At 41.7% G+C, this 20,740-nt stretch overlaps 2 protein-coding genes across 3 annotated transcripts; both read right to left on the bottom strand.

Annotated features, from left to right (window-relative positions):
- Positions 1 to 8,762: 8,762 nt before the first annotated feature.
- LOC122670587 (extensin-like) lies at positions 8,763 to 14,647 on the bottom strand. The gene is made up of 3 exons (XM_043867527.1): positions 14,274 to 14,647; positions 9,037 to 9,334; positions 8,763 to 8,937 (listed from the first exon to the last, which is right to left on the bottom strand). Exons 1-2 carry the CDS (start codon positions 14,596 to 14,598, stop codon positions 9,048 to 9,050), a joined length of 612 nt encoding a protein of 203 aa, XP_043723462.1. The 5' UTR covers positions 14,599 to 14,647; the 3' UTR covers positions 8,763 to 8,937; positions 9,037 to 9,047.
- LOC122670586 (extensin-like) lies at positions 8,763 to 20,209 on the bottom strand. Of its 2 annotated transcripts, none has more exons than XM_043867524.1 (3): positions 19,655 to 20,209; positions 19,204 to 19,459; positions 8,763 to 8,930 (listed from the first exon to the last, which is right to left on the bottom strand). In XM_043867524.1, the coding sequence occupies exons 1-2, from the start codon at positions 20,186 to 20,188 to the stop codon at positions 19,226 to 19,228; spliced, it is 768 nt and encodes a 255-aa protein (XP_043723459.1). In that variant the 5' UTR covers positions 20,189 to 20,209; the 3' UTR covers positions 8,763 to 8,930; positions 19,204 to 19,225. The 2 variants fall into 2 exon arrangements, with proteins under 2 accessions (XP_043723459.1, XP_043723460.1); XM_043867525.1 differs by lacking the exon at positions 8,763 to 8,930 and adding an exon at positions 19,048 to 19,058.
- Positions 20,210 to 20,740: the final 531 nt, after the last annotated feature.

The raw sequence follows: 20,740 nt of genomic DNA, 5'->3' as shown, positions 1-20,740 counted from the left end.
TATCAGATGCCTATTTTTAAAAGTTGATTCCTTAATAGGTGCTTTCGGCTCCAATCTTCAATCAACATTAGCCCTAACAGCTTCTATCTTCAATCGACACACAGTGTCTTTTGGTGTTCCAAGCTATTGGGCTACCTTTCTATATGGTGTGTCCTTGCCAATGCTTAGTGGGGTCATGCTATCACAGAGAGGCTGGGAGTCTTGAGGGGGCTGTTTCCTACCTTCCCTAACCTCCTCAGAGTATCAGGGTTGGAGATTTTGCACAAGCAGTATGCTGGAGGACCTAAACCGGTGTCTTGCTCGTCGTTTTCAACCTCATCATCTCTGGCATGTTTAGGAGGCCGGCAATGGGAGTCATTCTGTCTTTATAGGAGCTCAAAGATGCTGGTATAGTGATTCCCATTTGGTGAAGTAGTCCCCTAGGGCTTCTCGGAGTCAGTTTAGGACATGGTGTATTGCATCATGAATGTCGAGGTTGATCACCATCTGCCTGGCGTTCTTATTATAGCTACTCCTATCTCATGCTTCCCGGTCCCTGATTCCTTCATACCTCAATCTCCCTTTCTGGTGGATCAAGACAAGGCACTTCATGCTTGTGGGTTAGGCGCATTTCGATCTCACTTTGTTTTTGTGCTTTAGGAGAAGAATTCTGCTGGAACCGAGCACACCTGACTTTTGTCGCTTCTGTAGAACTATTTGATTCCATTATTTGTAAAGATCCCATGTATTTGTAATACCATTTGGCATCTGTCAATAAAGAGTTTTCTTATTTTGACTTGTCACTTCTGCTTTTCTTCCTTTTGTTGTAATCCCTTGTCATGATCGCTCTATCATTCAACCAGCACTAGTGATACTCTTGGTCTTATTCTCGGCAAAGCCTTAATTTCAACATGTCCACATAGCCTTATACTCACCATTATGGTCGGATAACTATTGTTTTTACGAAAGGCCGCTATGGTGCAACTCATCATTATGGTCAGATGACCACTGTTCCTTTATGTGGAACACCACTATGGTGCAACTCACCATTATGGTCGGATGACTATTGTTTCTTTATGTGAAATGCTACTATGGTGCAACTCACCATTATGGTCGGATGACCATTGTTTTTGCCAAATGTCGCTATGGTGCAACTCACCATTGTGGTCGGATGACTATTGTTTCTTTGTGTGAAATGCTACTATGGTGCAACTCACCATTATGGTCAGATGACCATTGTTTTTGCCAAATGTCGCTATGGTGCAACTCACCATTGTGGTCAAATGACCATTGTTTCTTTATGTGGAATGCCACTATGGTGCAATTCACCATTATGATCGGATGACCATTGTTTTTACAGAACGCCGCTATGGTGCAACTCACCATTATGGTTGGATGACCATTGTTTCTTTATGTTGAACGCCACTATGATGCAACTCACCATTATGGTTGGATGACCATTATTTTTGCAAAACGCCGCTATGGTGCAACTCACCATTATGGTACAATGACCATTGTTTCTTTATGTTGAACGCCACTATGGTGCAACTCACCATTATGGTCGGATGACCATTATTTTTACGAAACTCTATTATGGTGCAACTCACCATTATGGTCGGATAACCATTGTTTCATTATGTGGAACGCCGCTATGGTGCAACTCACCATTATGGTCAGATGACCATTGTTTTTGCGAAACGCCGTTATGGTGCAACTCACCATTATGGTTGGATGACCGTTGTTTCTTTATGTGAAACGTCACTATGGTGCAACTCACCATTATGGTCGGATGACCATTGTTTTTATGGAACGCTGTTATAGTGCAACTCACCATTATAGTCGGATGATCATTGTTTTTGCAGAATGCCGCTATAGTGCAACTCATCATTATGGTTGGATGACCATTGTGCTTGCACATCATTAATGCTAACATGTAAAATTTGCTTACAAAAAATGATTGTAAAATTTGATTATAAGAATGAATCATTGCTCTCCAAAGTTGATGAATAAGTGTTGATGCCTTTATTGATCATAATCATATGAAAGTTTGAAACAAACTCAATTTTGATTTAAAACAAATGAGAACTGACCTTATTGATATAATTTTTGTAAATTTTTTGAATTCCAAGACCGTGGTATGTGTACTCCCTCCAAAGTCTCCAAATGGAAAGCTCCTGGTGCCATTTGTTTGGAGATTCTATACAGTCATTCCCAATTGGGTGCTAGCTTTCCCATGGACCTCGGATCAGAGGCCTCTACCCTATGGAGCACTAGTTCTCCTCAGCAAAATTTTCTTGGTTTCAACTTCACATTATAATGGTGTGCCGTTCGTTGTTGGTGAACGACGTTCCTTACCCGCGCTATTTCTCGGATTTCTTCCAACAGGTCTAGGTTTGCTCTTAATTCCTCATCATTAGTTCCTTGATCATATAATTGCACCCTTAGTGATGTTTCTCCTGTTTCCACGGGGATCACTGCCTCGGTTCCATATGTCAACACAAAGAGTGTTTCGCCTAGTATGATTCTCGTGGTTGTTCGGTAATCCCATAAAATGTTCGGGAGTTCCTCGGCCCATAATCCCTTGGCTATCTCTAACTTCTTTTTTATCCCATCCAGTAGAATTTTGTTCATGGCTTCTGCTAGACCATTAGATTGTGGGTAATAGCGATAAGTGTTCTCGGAATACCATACCTGTATTTGACGGAATGGAGGAAGAATCTCCATACCTTCATAGCTGAGATTATTGCCAAAGCTTCCGCCTCCACCCATTTGGTGAAATAATCAACGGCCACTACCACAAACTGTCTACCTCCTGATGCCTTTGGGAATGGACCCAGGATGTCCATCCCCCACTATACGAAAGGTAACGGACTAGAGATGGAAGTGAGCTCTGTGGCCGGTAGACATGTAATTGGTGCGAATGTCTGGCATTTTATGCATTTGCGTACAAAACTCATTGCTTCCTTTCGAAGATATGGCCAAAAGTATCCTTGCCTGATGACCTTGTGAGATAATGCTATGCCCCCCTAAGGGTTATCCACAAATGCCTGTGTGAATTTCCTTAGAACATACTCTGCTTCAGATGGCCTGAGGCATTTCAAGTAGGGCATGGCATAAGCCTTCTTTTAGAGCACTCCTCCAATCATCGCGTACCGTGCTGCTCTCATTCTTATCTTTTTGGCTTCTTCCTTATCTATCGGGAGTGTGCCACCTTGTAGATATGCCATAAGGGGGTCCATCCAGCTAGCTTCAACCTCAATGGGTAGTACGTCCTCAATTTCTTTTACACTTGGCATGCCAAGCACGTCTATGTACACTGTTCTGCCTAGATCTTGAAATTCCGAAGTGGCTAGTCTAGAAAGCGCATCTACCAAGACGTTCTGTACTCGGGGCACCTATAATATTGAAAGCTGGTAAACTCATTAATTAGGTTGTGCACCTTTCCCAGATATTGTGCCATGCATGGTTCCTTTGCTTCATATTCTCCATTCACTTGATTAACCACATTAACTGGGAATCGTTGTGCATGGTGATGTTCTTTACCACCAAACTTTTTGCCAGATTTAGACTTGCGATTAGGGCCTCATATTCTGCTTCGTTGTTTGTGTCCTGAAATTCAAATCTTAGCATGTACTGCACCAAGAATCCCCCTAGGCTTATCAATATTAGGCCTGCGCCACATCTGTTACCGTTGGATGAACCGTCTACGTACAAAGTCCACAATTCTGCTATCTCCGTAGCACCATCCTCTAGTGTGACCTCATCTCCCGGCAAAGTGCATTCGACGACGAAGTCTGCAAGGGCCTGAGCCTTAATGGTAGTGCGGAGCTTATACTGGATGTCAAATTCTCTCAGTTCTACCGACCATGCTACTAGCCATCCAGAATGGTTGTGTTTGGCTAAGATTTTCTTCAAAGGTTGGTTTGTTATATATATATTTCTTGCAGACTTGGGTTCTAAAGCCAATTATTTTTTAAGTGATGAAAATGGAAAGTGGAAAGAGGAAAAGGGTTAACCATTCTGTGGTTGTCTACTCTTAATCTCAATCCATTTTTATCCAATATTAAAGAAATTTTGATAAATTATGGTTTGAAATAATGTTTTTAGCCTTGTTTTTGGTGGTAAAATCACAAATTTTTTTCTTGGAAATCTATTTAATTAATCTTGTTCTTAGAAGATTTCACATTGTTATCGCGAGATCAATGTTATAGCAGATCATATCTTGCAAATTATAGTTTTACTTCAGGAGCAAACTTTTATTGGGCATCATCTCCTTCATTGATTCTAGTTGACTTAGAATGCGACAAAAGACCTCAATTTAGATTTTGTTTTGTTAGACTTTAATAAGATTATTTTAATGGTTGCAAGCAACATTTTTTTTGCTAAAGGTCAGAAGATATTTGTATTAAAGAAATAAAATAAGATACAGATACAGAGTTCAACCAACATGTTGGAGCACATTCCCCACCTTTGGCATGGCCATCAACAGGGAAGCACTCCACCACTATACATACAAAGATCACCCCCAATCACCTAGAGAACCTATATCTTGGCCTTAAAGTAGCATCCCACATCATCTCATTGCCAATGAAACCTGGAGCAGCATCCCAGGTACTAGATATCCTTGTTAAAGCACCCTTCTTCGCTAACATATCTGCAACCCCATTAATCTCTCTATAATAATGGGTTATCCTCCACACCACCTTATCAAAGTAGGCACTGTAAGCCGAATTGCTTTCAATCCATAAATACTCCACGTGCAGTCGAATCGCCTGTTGTATGCCATAGAGCAGACCCTTAATTTCCAACCTAAAGTTTGATCCCACCCTAATGTAACAAGTGAAGCAGCATCTAGATTGCCCATTGCGATCCCTTAGAATTCCTCCAATACCTGATCACCCTGGATTCCCAAGAGAGCACCCATCTATGTTAAGTTTGACCCATCCCTGAGCTACAGGCTGCCAAAAATTTTTGGTAATCAGCCTGATAGGTTGCCGAATAACCTTGAGAGAAAGCTTCCTTGATAGCAAAAGGTCAGCCATCATAGAAATTTGTACCGGTTCCAAAGTCGAAACATCGATTAAGTCCTTCCAAATACCTTTTAACACAGCTGTTTGATTGCGTAGCACATTCTCGAACCTCCGCCTATTTCTTTCCATCCAAATGTGGTATGGCACTAGTATGACCAACGATGGCCATATTTTAGAGAGCACCACACCTGCCTTTTTCCTCCTCCACCATGAAAACAACTCTTCAATAGAAGGAAAACCAGTCCATCTTAGCTCAAACATAGACAATACTACACCCCAAACCCTGTTTGCAAACTCACATTCAATAAAGATATGATGGCTGGACTCCATGCTCCTATAGCACATATCACACCTTAACGCCCCATGCACTGCATGCTTTGTAGCATTCTCGTTAGTTGGAAGGCTTCGGTGCATTAACCTCCAGCCAAAAACCGAAGCTCTTGGTGCTAATCCTCCTTGCCAGTCCAGCCTTGACCATCTACACTGAGGTTCATGAACTCGCATCCTCTCCCATGCAGACTTCACCGAAAATACACCCGACTCCGTCAAGGCCCACACCCTTTTGTCATCATGCTCAGTAGATGGAAGCTTTATCTGCAAAATCTGATTGCATATCTCCTACAGCTTCGGATTTCTAGGGGCCGATAACCTCCACTTGCCATCACCAATATAATCAGCAACCTTGTCTTGCAACAGCCTTGGATTTGTGACATAAGGCGCTACGGTATCATATATACGCTGCCCATTCACCCACCAATCGAACCAGAAACTTATCTTCATTCCATTTCCTATTATCCATCTTTCATTATTTCCCACCATCTCCCACACCTTTCTAATACTAGGGAGAATAGAAGACTTCACCCCCTGCTTTAAAGACCCATCCGCCATAAGCAGCCTCCCCCTCAAGAACTCTGCAAATCTGGAATTATCACACTTAATAAACCATGCCAACTTTCCTAGCAGCGCAAGATTTATCTCCTTAAGCCTTCTCACCCCCAGCCCTCCCTCACACTTAGCTTTGCACAGCTTGCTCCACCTAACTGTGATATACTTTGACTTATTTACGTCCCCACTCCAAATAAAATTCCGGATCCACTTTTCCATCAATTCCACAGCCGAAGCCGGCCATAAGTACACCGAGAAGTTGTGCATTGGAATGCCACACATTACAGATCTCACCAATTCCACCCTTCCCGCCATAGACAGAAGTCTACCTTTCCACCCCGCCAACCTAGCCTTGAATTTATCAACCAAGGGAAGAATAAATTCTTTTTTCACCCTTCCCTTGAATAATTTCACACCAAGGTATCGAGTAGGAAAGACACACTCAGGAATCTACAGAACCTCCTTCACCTTACCTCTTATAAGATCTGACATAGCCCCAACAAAAACCTTGCTTTTCTCAAGGTTAATTTTCTGCCTAGAATAAGCTTGGTAGTAGTCCAGAAACTTCTTAACCCTGCGCACACATTTCAACTCAGCATTCATAAAAATGAACATATCATCTGCATATCGAAGGTGAGACGGGGATAATGTGTTTCTAGGACCAGGAATCCCCTTCACTAACCCCCTCATCCTCAAATCAGTTAAACCACGACAAAGGACCTCTTCAACCAGAATAAAAAGCAGAGGGGACAAGGGATCTCCCTGCTTTAAGCCTCTCTCCACCCCAAAGTACCCAACCGGACCACCATTAATTAAAATTGACATTTTTGTAGACCTCATCATTTCCTTAGTCTAGCCAATCCAAGTTAGAGAAAAACCAAATTTGCCCAACACATCAAACAGGAACTTCCATTCCAGCGTATCATACGCCTTTTGTACATCCAGTTTCATCCCCAATGTTCCCCCACGACATTTGGTAGCCATCATATTTGTCAGCTCAGAAGCCACTCCTATATTAGAGATGATTACTTTCCCCTGTTGGAACGCCCCCTGTTCTTCAGAAATTAACTTAGGAAGCAGCAAGGAAAGCCGGGTTGCCATTCTCTTCGGAATAATCTTAAAGAAAAAATTGGCAAGGCAGATTGGGCGATAATGCCCTACCTGCCTCGCATTCTCCACCTTAGGGATCAAAGTGATAAAATTATTATTTACCCCTTTACTAATAATCCTCTCTTTGAAAAAATTTGAGACTGCATAACATGCCTCCAGGCCAATGATGTCCCAACAGACTCTATATAATGTACCTGGGAACCCATCTGGTCCAGGGGCACTAGCCGGATCCATCTCAAAAACCACAGCTTTTACTTCCTCCGCATCAGGCACAACCACCAGCAATTTATTCTCCTCATCTGAGATAAGAGTTGGAACATGGTCGAGCAGCTCCTCCATTGCCACCGAGGTCCCACCCCTATAGAAGTTCTCAAAGTGCCCTGCTATGTGAGCACCTATACTCGCTGGATTCTCCAAAATCTCTCCACCTGCGGTCTATACCTGTCGAATGAAGTTGCTAGACCTCCAAAGCTTGGTGGATAGATGAAAAAATTTGGAGCATCTATCCCTAAACCTAACCCATTTTTCTCTGGAGCGTTCAGCCTATAACTTTTCCTGTAGCACTAAAATTTTCTCATGCTCAATCTTAGCCTGACATTCCAAATCAAATAAGTCATCACTAAAGCCTTCCCTTTCCAATCTCGATTGAACCCCCTCTACCATCCCCCTGGTTCGGTTATACTCTACCTCCACATGTGGAAATGTCTCTCTAGCCCATTTCCTTAAAGGTCCTTTGAGCCGCTTGAGTTTTTGTGCCACCACATAAATCGGAGTTCCACTTACTGGCTAGTCCCACGATTTCTTCACAACCTTCCTGAACTCACCATGCTCCGCCCAAAACCGCTTCATCCGAAAAGGAACATTATCTGGCCGTGGTACATTACTAGATGATACCATAAGAGGAGAGTGATCCGAGTGGTCATTCATACCTCCAGCCCAATGATGGATCCGAGAGGTTGTGCTGACGCGGAGGAAGTAAAAGCTACTATTTTTTAGATGGATCCGGCTAGCGCCCCTGGACCAGATGGGTTCCTAGGTACATTATATAGAGTCTGTTGGGACATCATTGGCCGTGGTACATTCCTCCGCACCCGTTGCCCACACCCCTCAAAAGTGGTCATCCAAACCTCATTAGCAAAGCTGCGATCGAGCACCGCGCACACATTGCCCACCCACCTGTTGTTTGACCATGTGAAATAACACGTGCTCGGTGATGGTAGGGGGGTTCAAGGGATGATCTCGTTTGTTCATGCAAATTGTAGGAGGGGTGTGAGGTGGCAGCTTTGGGTTGATCTGGTTTCAGTTGCAGGAGTCAGCTGTCCATGGCTAGTCCTGGGTGACTTCAACTCGTATCTCTTTTCGCACGAAAAGAGAGGGTTGGGTAGATTTAAAATTGGTTTGGTTGAGGAATTTTCTGCTATGGTGGACACAGCGGCGTTGGTACCCATTCCAACCTATTGCCATAAAAACACAAGCAATTAAAGTGTTCTGTTATCTTAACAAAATAGACCTCTTCAGTTGCCAAAATGGAAGATAACAAAAAGCTGGAATAGATGCTTATCATAGTCTAGACAATAGACAATCTCATGCATAAACATGTTTTTTTTATTTTTTTAATGATAAAAAAAAATTCTTCTATTCAATTAAACGAGAAAAGCTCGTAGACGTTGGATTACAAGATTCCATCAACCACGGAGTTCACCATTACATTATATTGCACAATTACATGAAAATGATGTATACATATTCTCTCTTCTCTCTCTTCACCATTTTTTCCTTTTCTGACATGGCCCTTTTCCATGATTATTTGCTATTCTATCTCAAAAACAAAGATCACACAAGGAGATTAAATTTGCTTTCCTTCTCTTACGATGAAAATCAGGAACCGTCCTTTTTATTTCGCCATCCTAATAATAAACCTCTTTCCTGCAAGGAATAGGAAAATATTGTCCATAAGTTGTGTTATGTTTTGATATTTACGGTATTCCTATTTATGACAAGGAATAATGTGACAAGCTTACCATTTTGTCTCTTAAGCCTTTCTTAGTAATGGTGAGGAGGAGGAAGTGAAGTGTAATGGTAGACTGATGGTGGTGGTGGCGGCGACTTGTACATGTAGACTGGAGTAGGAGGAGGTGGAGGAGATTTGTACTTGTAGATTGGAGTAGGAGAGGGTGGTGGGGACTTGTACTTGTAATGCTCCTTAGGTGGTGGCAGAGGAGATTTGTACTTGTAGACTGGAGTAGGAGGTGGTGGTGGAGGTGGTGGAGACTTGTACTCATAATGCTCCTTCGGTGGTGGAGGTGGTGGAGACTTGTACTCGTAATGCTCCTTTGGTGGTGGAGGAGGGGACTTGTACTTGTACACCGGGGTTGGTGGTGGTGGTGGAGACTTGTATTTGTAATGCTCCTTTGGTGGTGGAGGAGGGGACTTGTACTTGTACACCGGGGTTGGTGGTGGTGGTGGAGACTTGTATTTGTATTGCTTCTTTGGTGGTGGAGGAGGGGACTTGTACACTGGGGTTAGTGGTGGTGGTGGAGACTTGTATTTGTATTGCTCCTTTGGTGGTGGAGGTGGAGATTTGTACTTGTAGACAGGGGTTGGTGGTGGTGGTGGATACTTGTACTTATAATGCTCCTTTGGTGGCGGTGGAGGACACTTGTACTTGTACACCGGGGTTGGTGGTGGTGGAGGACACTTGTACTCGTTGTTAGAGTATTAGATCAATCTGGTGTAACGTAGGATGATCAATGGCATCTGATGTAAATACTTGAGTTTTATAGGGTTGTATTAAAACCATTTCCTTTTAATATATAAAGTATATTCTCTTCTAGGCTCTCTCATTCTGAGAGAACTCTCAATCTCGTCTCTGTCTCTATTATGGTATCAGAGCCCGAACAGAGCTGATCTCTCACGTTCGTCGCTGTTCTCTTGCTCACGGCCATCGCTAATGGTAGGTTCATCCATGGCGTTTCCCTATCGTAGTACGCTCTGATTGAAAGCCAAGATCTGGTTGGATTCATCAATGGTGAATGTTGCTCACCATCTCATGAAATATTGGACTCGGATGGCAAAGCGATAGTGAATCCAGCCTATCAGGCATGGATTCGAACAGATCGTCTGGTGAAAGCGTGGATCACCAGAACCCTATCTAAGGAGGTTCTTGGACTTGCTGTAGGAATCAAGATAGCTTGTGATCTATGGAGCACTCTTGTTGCTGCGTTCTCGCAAGCTTCTGAAGCCAGGGAGTTTGAGCTGCTGTCCAAGCTCCATTTCTTGAAGAAAGTGGATTCTACTTCTCTTTCAGCATTCTTGATTGAATTCAAGAATATATGCGAACAACTCAGTTCAATAGGCAAGCCTGTTGAAGATCAGAGGAAAGTCTTTGTCCTTCTTACAAATCTTGGACCGTCCTATGAAAATTTCCCGACCACAATGTTGAAGCCCCCTGTGCCTAGCTATCAAGAGCTCGTTCCTCTTGTACTCAGCCATGAACTTTGGAACAGAGGTAATCTATCTTCCTCTGACTCTGCTAATCCACATCTGGCTTTTCTTGGGGCGAAAACTTCTCGAGGGAAGGGACGATGAGGTTCTTTCACCTCTTGTGGTCATGGTTTCATCCAGAATTCCTCTCGGTCCACCACCACTGATGACAAAGAAAATAGGGGTGCAAACAGAGGATCTTCCAACTCTTCTCAGCTGAACAACAAAGGCTCTTCAACTTCAACTTACAGATCTGCTTTCAAGTGCCAGATCTGTCATAAACATGGACATGGAGCTCTTAAATGCTATAGCCGTTTTGACAACAGCTACCAGCCTGATGACATACCTGAGGCTCTCACTGCAATGCATCTGAAGAATTTGCAGGACTCTGAATGGTTTCCAGATACCGGTGCTTCTGCTCATGTCACAGACAAACCAGGTATACTTCATTCCCTTACTCCCTATAAAGGTTCTAGTATTGTAATGGTAGGAAATGGAATCCATCTTCCTATTACACACATTGGGAATGGTAGTATCACTGCTGGTTCTACTTCTCGGCCTTTTGAATTTGATCGTACTGGTTTTGTGGTTAAGGAACTATAGTCCAAGAGGATTTTGGCATCGGGGAGTAATAGTGGTGGTTTGTACACCTTTGCGGCTCCATTTGAAGTACAACAGCAGTCTGATCAAGATCTTTTAGTTATGTTTTCTTCTTGGTTCCATTCTACCACTGAGGAAGTCTGGCACCAGAGACTAGGCCATCCTCATGGCCATATTGTTCAATTTCTTTCTCATAGAGGTTTAATCTCTGTAACAAAAAAAATCAAAGAATTTGTGCTCAAGCTATAAGCTTAGCAAAAGCAGAAAACTTCCTTTTCTTACTGCATTTACTAGATGCATTGCACCTTTGGATCGAGTTCATTGTGATTTGTGGGGTAAAGCCCCTATTGATAGTGTTCAATGTTTTAGATTTTATGTCATTTTCATTGATGATTTTTCTCGATATACATGGTTGTATCCTCTGAAGAGGAAATCTGATTTTTTTGCTATGTTTTTGGAGTTTCTGAGGTGTTCCAATGTGATGGTGGAGGGGAATTTTCTGATCAAAATTTTTTGGCCCATCTTCGCCACTGTGGAATAATCAACACTGTGTCTTGTCTTAATACACCTGAGCAAAATAGTGTGGCTGAAAGGAAACATAGGCAGGAAACATAGGCATAGTATTGAACTGGGCCTTGCAATGCTCTATGCAGCCTCTGTGCCTTATCGGTTCTGGGTGGAGGCTTTTTCCTCTGCTGTATTTTTAATCAACAAGGTTGCCTTCCAAGGTCTTGGAAATGGACACTCCGTTGCATACTCCATTTCAGAAACAGCCGGCCTATTCAATGTTGTGGGTCTTTGGATCTTTATGTTATCCCTATTTGTGTGGTGATGCTGCCCATAAACTTGGTCCACGTTCCTTACCATGTGTATTTTTGGGCTATAGTGATCGCACAAAGGGTATCGCTGCCTCTATCGATCAACTGGGCGTATGTATATTTCTCGCCATGTAGTGTTTGATGAGACCCTCTTTCCTTTCCAACAGTCCAACCATGCTCCTTTGACATGTTCTCCGTCTTGGGATATTGGGACCTTTGAAAGGTGGATTGCTCCATCCAGTCAAGAAGCATCTACTTCTACACCACAAGTTGATTCATGGTTCTCTGATTCTGATGCACAATTACATGTTCCTGCATCTGAGACTCCGGCTGATATATAGCACAGTGGGCCTGAACCTGGAATACAGCCTCATGGATCTGATCCTGATGTACAACACCATGGGCGCGATACTGCAATGCCGCAGCCTGGGCTTGATATTGCAGTCCAACAACATGGGCCTGATTCTAATTCTCCACACCGTGGGCCTCGTACTGTGACTGATGCTATTTCACAACAAAGTTCTCCACTGCCCACCGTGGATCCTCATGGGCCTGCTGCTATTGTGCCTACAGCCCATCCTATGCTCACTAGGGCCCGTGTGGGCATTCACAAACCAAACCCATGTTATGCCCTTGCTGTGTCTTCTATACCCACTGAACCAACTTCAGTCAAGGCTGCCCTTCGTCACCCAAGTTGGGCTGCTGCAATGCGAAATGCAAGCGCTGGCCCAAAACCAGACTTGGACTTTGGTTCCAAAAGCTGATTTCATGAATATTGTTAGGTGTAAGTGGGTTTTCAAATCAAAATTGAAAGCCGATGGTTCGTTGGAACGGCTTAAAGCTCGCCTCGTCGCGAAGGGATTCAATCAACAAGAGGGAGTGGATTTTATAGACTTTTAGCCCGGTTATTAAACCTGGCTCCATTCGTTTGGTTTTGTCCGTTGCCACTGTTCTTGGGTGGCAAAGTCGGCAATTGGACGTAAAAAATGCCTTTCTACATGGCTTTCTTTCTACACCGGTTTACATGCATCAGCCCCGGGGTTTATTGATCCATTGCAGCCCAATGCTGTGTGTCGCCTTGATCGAGCTCTCTACGGTCTCCGTCAAGCTCCCCGGGCCTGGTTTGATCGATTTAGTATGTTTTTACTAGAGTGTGGTTTCTTTTTGTTGCTCGTCTGACTCATCTATGTTTGTCTACCGGTCAGCTGGGTGTGTGGTGATTCTCCTCCTTTATGTTGACGATATTGTTCTTACGGGGAACAACACGGAGTTCATTGAGGAGTTTATTCTCACATTGGGGTCTTGGTTTGCAATGAAGGACCTAGGTCCTCTCCATTATTTCCTCGGCATTGAGGTATCTCATACCCCGCAAGGGTTGTTTCTTTCATAGGCGAACTATGCTACTAACATACTACGTCGGGCACATATGGTGGATATTAAGCCCACGACCACTCCTATTGCTCTTTGGCCTAATTTATCTTCCACTGATCCATTTCATGATGTTACATTGTATAGGAGCCTTGTAGGGGCTCTCCAGTACTTGACTATGACACGGCCTGATCTCTCGTTTGCTGTAAATTCGGTCTGCCAGCATATGCATGCTCCAACCGTGGCTCACTTTGGTATGATTAAACGGATTCTTCACTATGTCCGTGGCACTATAGACCGGGGTCTACGCATTGTTCGCAATAGTACAATGGATCTTTTCGCCTTCTCGGACTTCGACTGGGCTGGTTGCCCACTTACTTGACGCTCAATGATTGGATTCTGCACCTTTCTTGGCTCCAATTGCATCTCTTGGAGTGCCAAGAAACAGCTCACTATAGCCCGCTCTAGTACGGAGGCTGAGTACAGGGCTATGGTTACTATGACGGCTGAGCTCACTTGGTTGGCATTCCTCCTTCGTGACATTGTCGTCCCTCAGCCCAGACCGGCAACGCTTTTTTGCAACAATATTAGTGCACTTCACATGATTGTGAACCCAGTCCTTCATGCTCGAACAAAACATATCGAGGTGGATTACCATTACGTACGTGAGAGGGTGGCTCTTGGCTCACTTACAACCAGATTTATTCCCTCCAATCGTCAATTAGCTGATGTGTTCACGAAGCCTCTTTCATGGGAGGCATTGGCGCATCTTTGTGTCAAACTGGGCCTTTGTTCTAGGCTCAGTTTGAGGGGGGATGTTAGACTATTAGATCAATCTGGTGTAACGTAGGATGATCGATGGCATCTGATATAAATACTTGAGTTATATAGGATTGTATTAAAACCATTTCCTTTTAATATATAAAGTATACTCTCTTCTAGGCTCTCTCATTCTGAGAGAACTCTCAATCTTGTCTCTGTCTCTATTACTCGTAAGGTTTCTTGGATGGTGATGGAGGAGGTGACTTGTGGACTGGTGGAGGAGGTAGTGGTGATTTGTATTTGTAGACTAGGATTGGTGGTGGAGACTTGGCTGGTGGAGGTGGTGGTGGTGATTTGTATTTGTAGACTGGGGTTGGTGGTGGAGGAAACTTGACTGGTGGAGGTGGTGGTGGTGACTGGTAGTGGTAAGGAGGAAAAGGTGGAGGGGGAGATTTCTTAGGTGGAGGAGGAGAGGTGTAGTAGTAGTTGTTTGCAGTGGTTTCCAGTGGGAAGCTAAGAGTAGACAAGAGCACCACTGGAAGAGTGGTGATGAGGGAAGCCATTGAACCCCAATTGCTTCCTTGTCTTCCCGTGACTGCTAAGTGGTGCTTTGAATATGTTCGATCTCAAGGAACCCCTTTGTATAGCTTAGCAATATACCAACCACACCAAACTCAGCTTTGTAAAATTGAAAAAATCTCGTAAAAAGTAGTACAATAGTTCAAAGGGAGCCTCAGAATTCAAAGGATGAGAAATTTTGACTAAATTGGGGGGCCCTTCTTTAATCTGTCCCCTAGCTGGATGAGCCGCCTGCAAGGTAAGCAAGTGGAATAAAGTATCACCCATACAAACCCCCTTTTAATTTGTAATGCCAATAATTCAAAGCCAAAGTCTTGTATGTCATAATGTACATGCCTTGAAAACGTGTCCTCTATGTCTCGGAATGGGCTGTACACTCCTCTACTTGGGCCCATGGTTTTTATGCAAGCGTCTGGGTTAATGAGTGAACACGCCTGGGTATCTGCCCAGGGGCACAGACATCATCTCATGGTGTCTTATGAAAAAAAATAGAAAACACTACGAAATAGAGATCTTTTTCGCATATGGATTATTAACCCATTTGAACATTGAAGGAAAGAAATAATCGAGCCATATATGATGGGGGTGAGTGTTCCATGGTTGCCAAGAGCATCATTAATAACCAAAATACCATACCTATATTTTGGTAAAACAATATCTTAAAGTTTTGGAATAAATTCTTTTTGTATTATATATTAGTAAAGCATTTTTTCCCTTTTTAATCTTTATATAATTTTAAATTGATTTTCAATAAATTCAGTAAAAAAAAATATTACAATGAAACAAGTACAGCCTCTAAGGATTTTGATTAAAAAAAGTTAATTATTCATTTCAAGAGAGAGAGAGAGTTATGTACTAAGCTTTATTTTGGTAATATGTGGGGACCTTGAATCGAAGGAGTTAGCAAGATCCAATCTAACTCAGACCTTCACAGTTTTCCTTGTTGTGAAGGAAAACTTTTCCCCTTTACCAGAAACAAAAAAAAAAAAAAAAAAAAAAAAAAAAAAAAAAACTTTTTGCCTTGTCTTTATTATATTTTTCCTTCATTTTTTTTAAGTTACTGACTGCCTTTTAACAGGAGAAGAGATCCCTTACTGCACTACCTTTTGCTGTCCCACTAATTCCAAACCTCATTTCCTAAATATGACTCCATTCTCCTCTCACAATGCAAGTTGTCAATAGAAAAAAATAATGTTTTTGATAATCACTTTACAATGCATGACACCATCAATCAGCATAAAGAAAGACAGTCTGGAGTATGGAGTCTTCAATAGGTGCCAAAGTACCAATAATAAAGATGTCATCACTCATTTGGGAAGAGAACATCTTAAATTTGTTATGTATTTGTCTTTCAATTTTTTTATTGCATTTTAGTACTTTTTTTCCTTTCTAATATTTTTATATTAGGAAAAAGAAAAGAACGAAACTTAGTCGTGTGTTTGGGCACGGAATTAACACCCCATATGGCTATGTTCCATTACATTTAAAAAAAAAAATTGCATCTATGTTGATACCTTTGCATGCATTCTTATTGGCTCCCACACTGGTGCAGGCATTACACAACCTAATTTCTTACACTTATATTTTTCTATTGGTTTCTAAATCCTATAAAAATTCTATAATGAAGTAAACACAACCTTAGCAAACTTTGTTTAGATTGAAACTTGGTGTGTGAGAGGAGTGAATTACATTGCACGTATCAACAAAACGTGAGTCTCACCTGACCTATCACATGATAGATATTTCGATTATGCATAAAGATTTTTCTCAAAGTGTGTATGGGAAATTTTTCATTTTCTTTTTAAAATTGGCGAAAGTCAATCCTATATTGCTCAATGAAATATCTAAGGACAAGTTTTTTAATAATATTTATCCACTTTGTAGATTATTATGATAAATAATCCTTAAAATTAAATGCCTCTTTTTCATGTGATATTGTTGTGTGGTATAGCTAGGTCTCCACGGTGACTCAACTACTACTCTTTTCTTTATTATTTTGATTTTACAATTGTACCTTTTCATAATCATTATTATATTAATTATTGGGGAATAAAGCATTACCTGGTCATGCACCTTGCGTGGTGACCATGTCCAAACATTGGATCTCCTTGGGATGTCTTCAAAAATTCACCTTTACATGGGGCAAAGCGATCATTTTCAGGTGCCCCAAAGTAGTTCTATGTCTAGGCGTGATTCCCACGTTAAACACAAGACAAGTTCTGTGTCTGGGCATGACCTCAATTATTTTAAAAAGAAAAACAATAATTGAAAAAAAAAAAATTTAGAGAATATAGGATGTGTTTGGTATGTATTCTTGAAATGTATTCTAGATCGATTTTACATTCTCAAATGAAAAAAAACTATTTTTATCATCCAAGAATGTGAAATCTACTTAGAATACATATCAAACACAGTCTTTCAAACCCAGCATCAGCTTCTAAAACGTGACCATATATTATAATATAATGCTGTCGAGCTGGCTCTCCATTTCAGTGGGCGACAGCCCACAGAGACACGCACAACAGAGACGCACGCGGAAATAGTGAAAAAGAGAGAGATCATGAAGAAAGATTTTAACTGGTTTAAAGGATAGATTTTGTTTTTTTTTTTTTTTTTTTTTTTTCTTTTTGATGAAACAAAATAAACATTAAACAACGAAGAGGGTACATCGTTAACTTTAAAGCACACACTTCTAGCTATATTTCTGGCCATACATAGACACAACCTGTCACCAGAAGGAACGGTACACCTTAGGTCACATCAGATATATACGGAAAATCTTTAAAGAGAAACCATGGCCATGTACATTTAGTAGGAGAAGGAAGAGAATCCTCAATCAAACAATTATCCACCCAAACTTTTGTATCTTCACCCCCTTCCTTTTAGCATACTCACAACCTTGCTTTGTAGCAAAAAGAAGCACCACTAGATCTGACGAACAGGGTATCGTCCCTGTTGCAAAAAACTTTAATCTTCCATTAATCAAAAAGAAATATGTCCATCTAGCCCTTGTTAGTCCAAACCTAGTGTATCCTACATATATAAGAACAGGATAATTAATCACCGCGATTAAATAATTGGAAAAGGATGGCGAAAGTGAAAAAAAATTATCCATTACAAGGAGGGATGAAAGAAGGGGAGGGGATAAGTTAAGGTCTGCTATCCATTGATGCACATGTTTAAAAATCCAAAGAGGGTCAGCCGTTTCCATTCCCACTACAACTTTGTTTCTAACTGTTCAAATAAAATAGCAAGTGATAGAAAAAACACTAAAAAACCAATTGAGTAGCGGTCTATTTGACTTGAACAGCACGAAAAAGAAAAGGCGAACCGATCTCATGTGGATCCAAAAGGAGTAACACTCCATGTTAAATTTCAGCTTCATATAATTAATGGGGTCATGCTCCAGTGTAATCATGCACTACTGGTTACATGAAACTGTCACCGACATATGAATCAATAATATCAGTTTCATTTTTTTAATAAGGGGATTGAAATGACCATCCTACCCCTGTCCAATCACACTGTTCGGGTAGGATCCACCCCACTCTATTAGAGGCACTTGGGAAAATGGAGCAAGCTGGAAATGGTGCAAATAATTTTCCACCGACATATATACCGGATAAAACCTTTGATTCTATCTCAGTATTATGTCATTGTCATAATGATGAATTTTTTATTTGTTTTTAATGATGGTGTTTTGTTTCTAAATTAAGTAAACATTGGCAACTCCTTGTAAGCGGACAGGGTTACACTAACAAAATATAAATTAAGGGAGAGGATTTCTTGAAAGGTATTGTGGCCCTTACTGTCTTGCACAATGGGATTACGTATAGAAACATCAATAGGGATAGGATTTCCTCCTTTCATGAGAGAGTGACACTCATTTCACGAACCCTTGTGTTGGGCGTTCGGACCACACTATGTTCTAGGGTTCTTTTGTCCATAACTTTAATTTTATTGGGCATCATGATCTCCTTCGTTGATTCCAGTTCACTTAGATTAATGGGATAAAATGTCCACACATTAATATAGATTTTGTTAGACTTTAATAAGATTAATTAACAGCTTGAATAGATTAATTTAATGGTTGCAATCAGCATATCTTAAGGCCAATATAACACAAGCAATCTTAACAAAATAGACCGGCCTCTTCAGTTGCCAAAATGGAAGGTAACAAAAAGCTGGATCATACTATCATAGTCTAGACTATAGACAGTCCCATGCATGCATAAACATGTTTTTTATTTTTTTAATGATAAAAAAACTTCTTCTATTCATTAAAACGAGAAAAGCTTGTAGATGTCGGATTACAAGATTCCGTCCGTCAACCACAGAGTTTACCATTACATTAAATTGCACAATTACATAAAAATGAAATATATATATATGTATATATATATATATCTCTCTTTTCTCTTTTCTCTTTCTTCACCCTCTCTTCCTTTTCTAACCAAGCCCTTTTCCATGATTATTTACTAGTCTATCTCAAAATACAAAGATCACACAAGGAGATTATATCTGCTTTCCTTCTCTTACGATGAAAACCAGGAACCCTCCTATTTATTTCGCCATCTTAATAAGCTTACCATTTTGTCTCTTAAGCCTTTCTTAGTAATGGTGAGGAGGAGGAGGTGAAGTGTAATGGTAGACTGGTGGTGGTGGTGACTTGTACTTGTAGACTGGAGTAAGAGGAGGTGGAGGAGATTTGTACTTGTAGACTGGAGTAGGAGGTGGTGGTGGGGACTTGTACTTGTAATGCTCTTTAGGAGGAGGGGGTGGTGGGGACTTGTACTTGTAATGCTCCTTAGGTGGTGGCGGAGGAGATTTGTACTTGTAGACCGGAGTAGGAGGGGGTGGTGGGGATTTGTACTTGTAATGCTCCATAGGAGGTGGTGGAGGAGATTTGTATTTGTAGACTGGAGTAGGAGGGGGTGGTGGGGATTTGTACTTGTAATGCTCCTTAGGAGGTGGTGGAGGAGATTTGTATTTGTAGACTGGGGTAGGAGGGGGTGGTGGGGACTTGTACTTGTAATGCTCTTTAGGAGGTGGTGGAGGAGATTTGTATTTGTAGACTGGGGTAGGAGGGGGTGGTGGGGACTTGTACTTGTAATGCTCCTTTGGTTGTGGTGGAGGAGATTTGTACTTGTAGACTGGAGTAGGAGGGGGTGGTGGAGACTTGTACTTGTATTGCTCCTTTGGTGGTGGAGGAGGAGACTTGTACTTGTACACCGGGATTGGTGGTGGTGGTGGAGACTTGTACTTGTAATGCTCCTTCGGTGGTGGAGGCGGAGACTTGTACTTGTACACCGGGGTTGGTGGTGGTGGTGGTGATTTGTATTTGTAGACTGGGGTGGGTGGTGGAGGAGACTTGACTGGTGGAGGTGGTGGTGGCGACTGGTAGTGGTAAGGAGGAGAAGGTGGAGGAGGAGATTTCTTGGGTGGTGGAGGAGAGCTGTAGTAGTAGTTGTTTGCAGTGGTTTCCTGTGGGAAGCTAAGAGTAGACAAAAGCACCACTAGAAGAGTGGTGATGAGGGAAGGCATTGAACCCCAATTGCTTCCTTGTCTTCCCATCTTAGACTGCTAAGTGGTGCTTTGAATTTGTTCGATCTCAAGGAACCCCTTTATATAGCTTAGCAATTTACCTACCACACCAAACTCAGCTTATTAGAAATGAAAAAATCTGTCAAAAAGTAGTACAATAGTTCAAAGCAGGGAGCCTCAGCATTCAAAGGATGAGAAATTTTGACTAAATTGGGGGACCCTTCTTTAATCTGTCCCCTAGCTAGATGAGCCGCCTGCAAGCTAAGCAAGTGGAATAAAGTATCACCCTTACAAGCTTTTGTAATGCCAATAATTAAAAGCCAAAGTCTTGTAGCTGATAATGTATATAACTTGAAAACGCGTCTTCATAAGTGCCTAACTTTCCAATCTCTCTCTCTCTCTCTCTCTCTCTCTCCACCCAGTACAGTTTATCCTCTTCAAAGGAGGAAAAAGAAGCACTAACAAATACATTAGAGTTGAATCGATCCTACACAGTTTGATTTGCATGGCATTGTTGAAAAATGAGGTGACAACTGTGCGTTTGTGTGTGTGTGTGTGTCTGTGTAAAAGACTCTATGTGTG

The sequence above is a fragment of the Telopea speciosissima genome, chromosome 8 (assembly GCF_018873765.1).
Source record: "Telopea speciosissima isolate NSW1024214 ecotype Mountain lineage chromosome 8, Tspe_v1, whole genome shotgun sequence".
Taxonomy (NCBI): domain Eukaryota; kingdom Viridiplantae; phylum Streptophyta; class Magnoliopsida; order Proteales; family Proteaceae; genus Telopea; species Telopea speciosissima.
The sequence above is the reverse complement of the archived record's forward strand: the minus strand, read 5'-3'. Positions and strand labels throughout refer to the sequence as shown.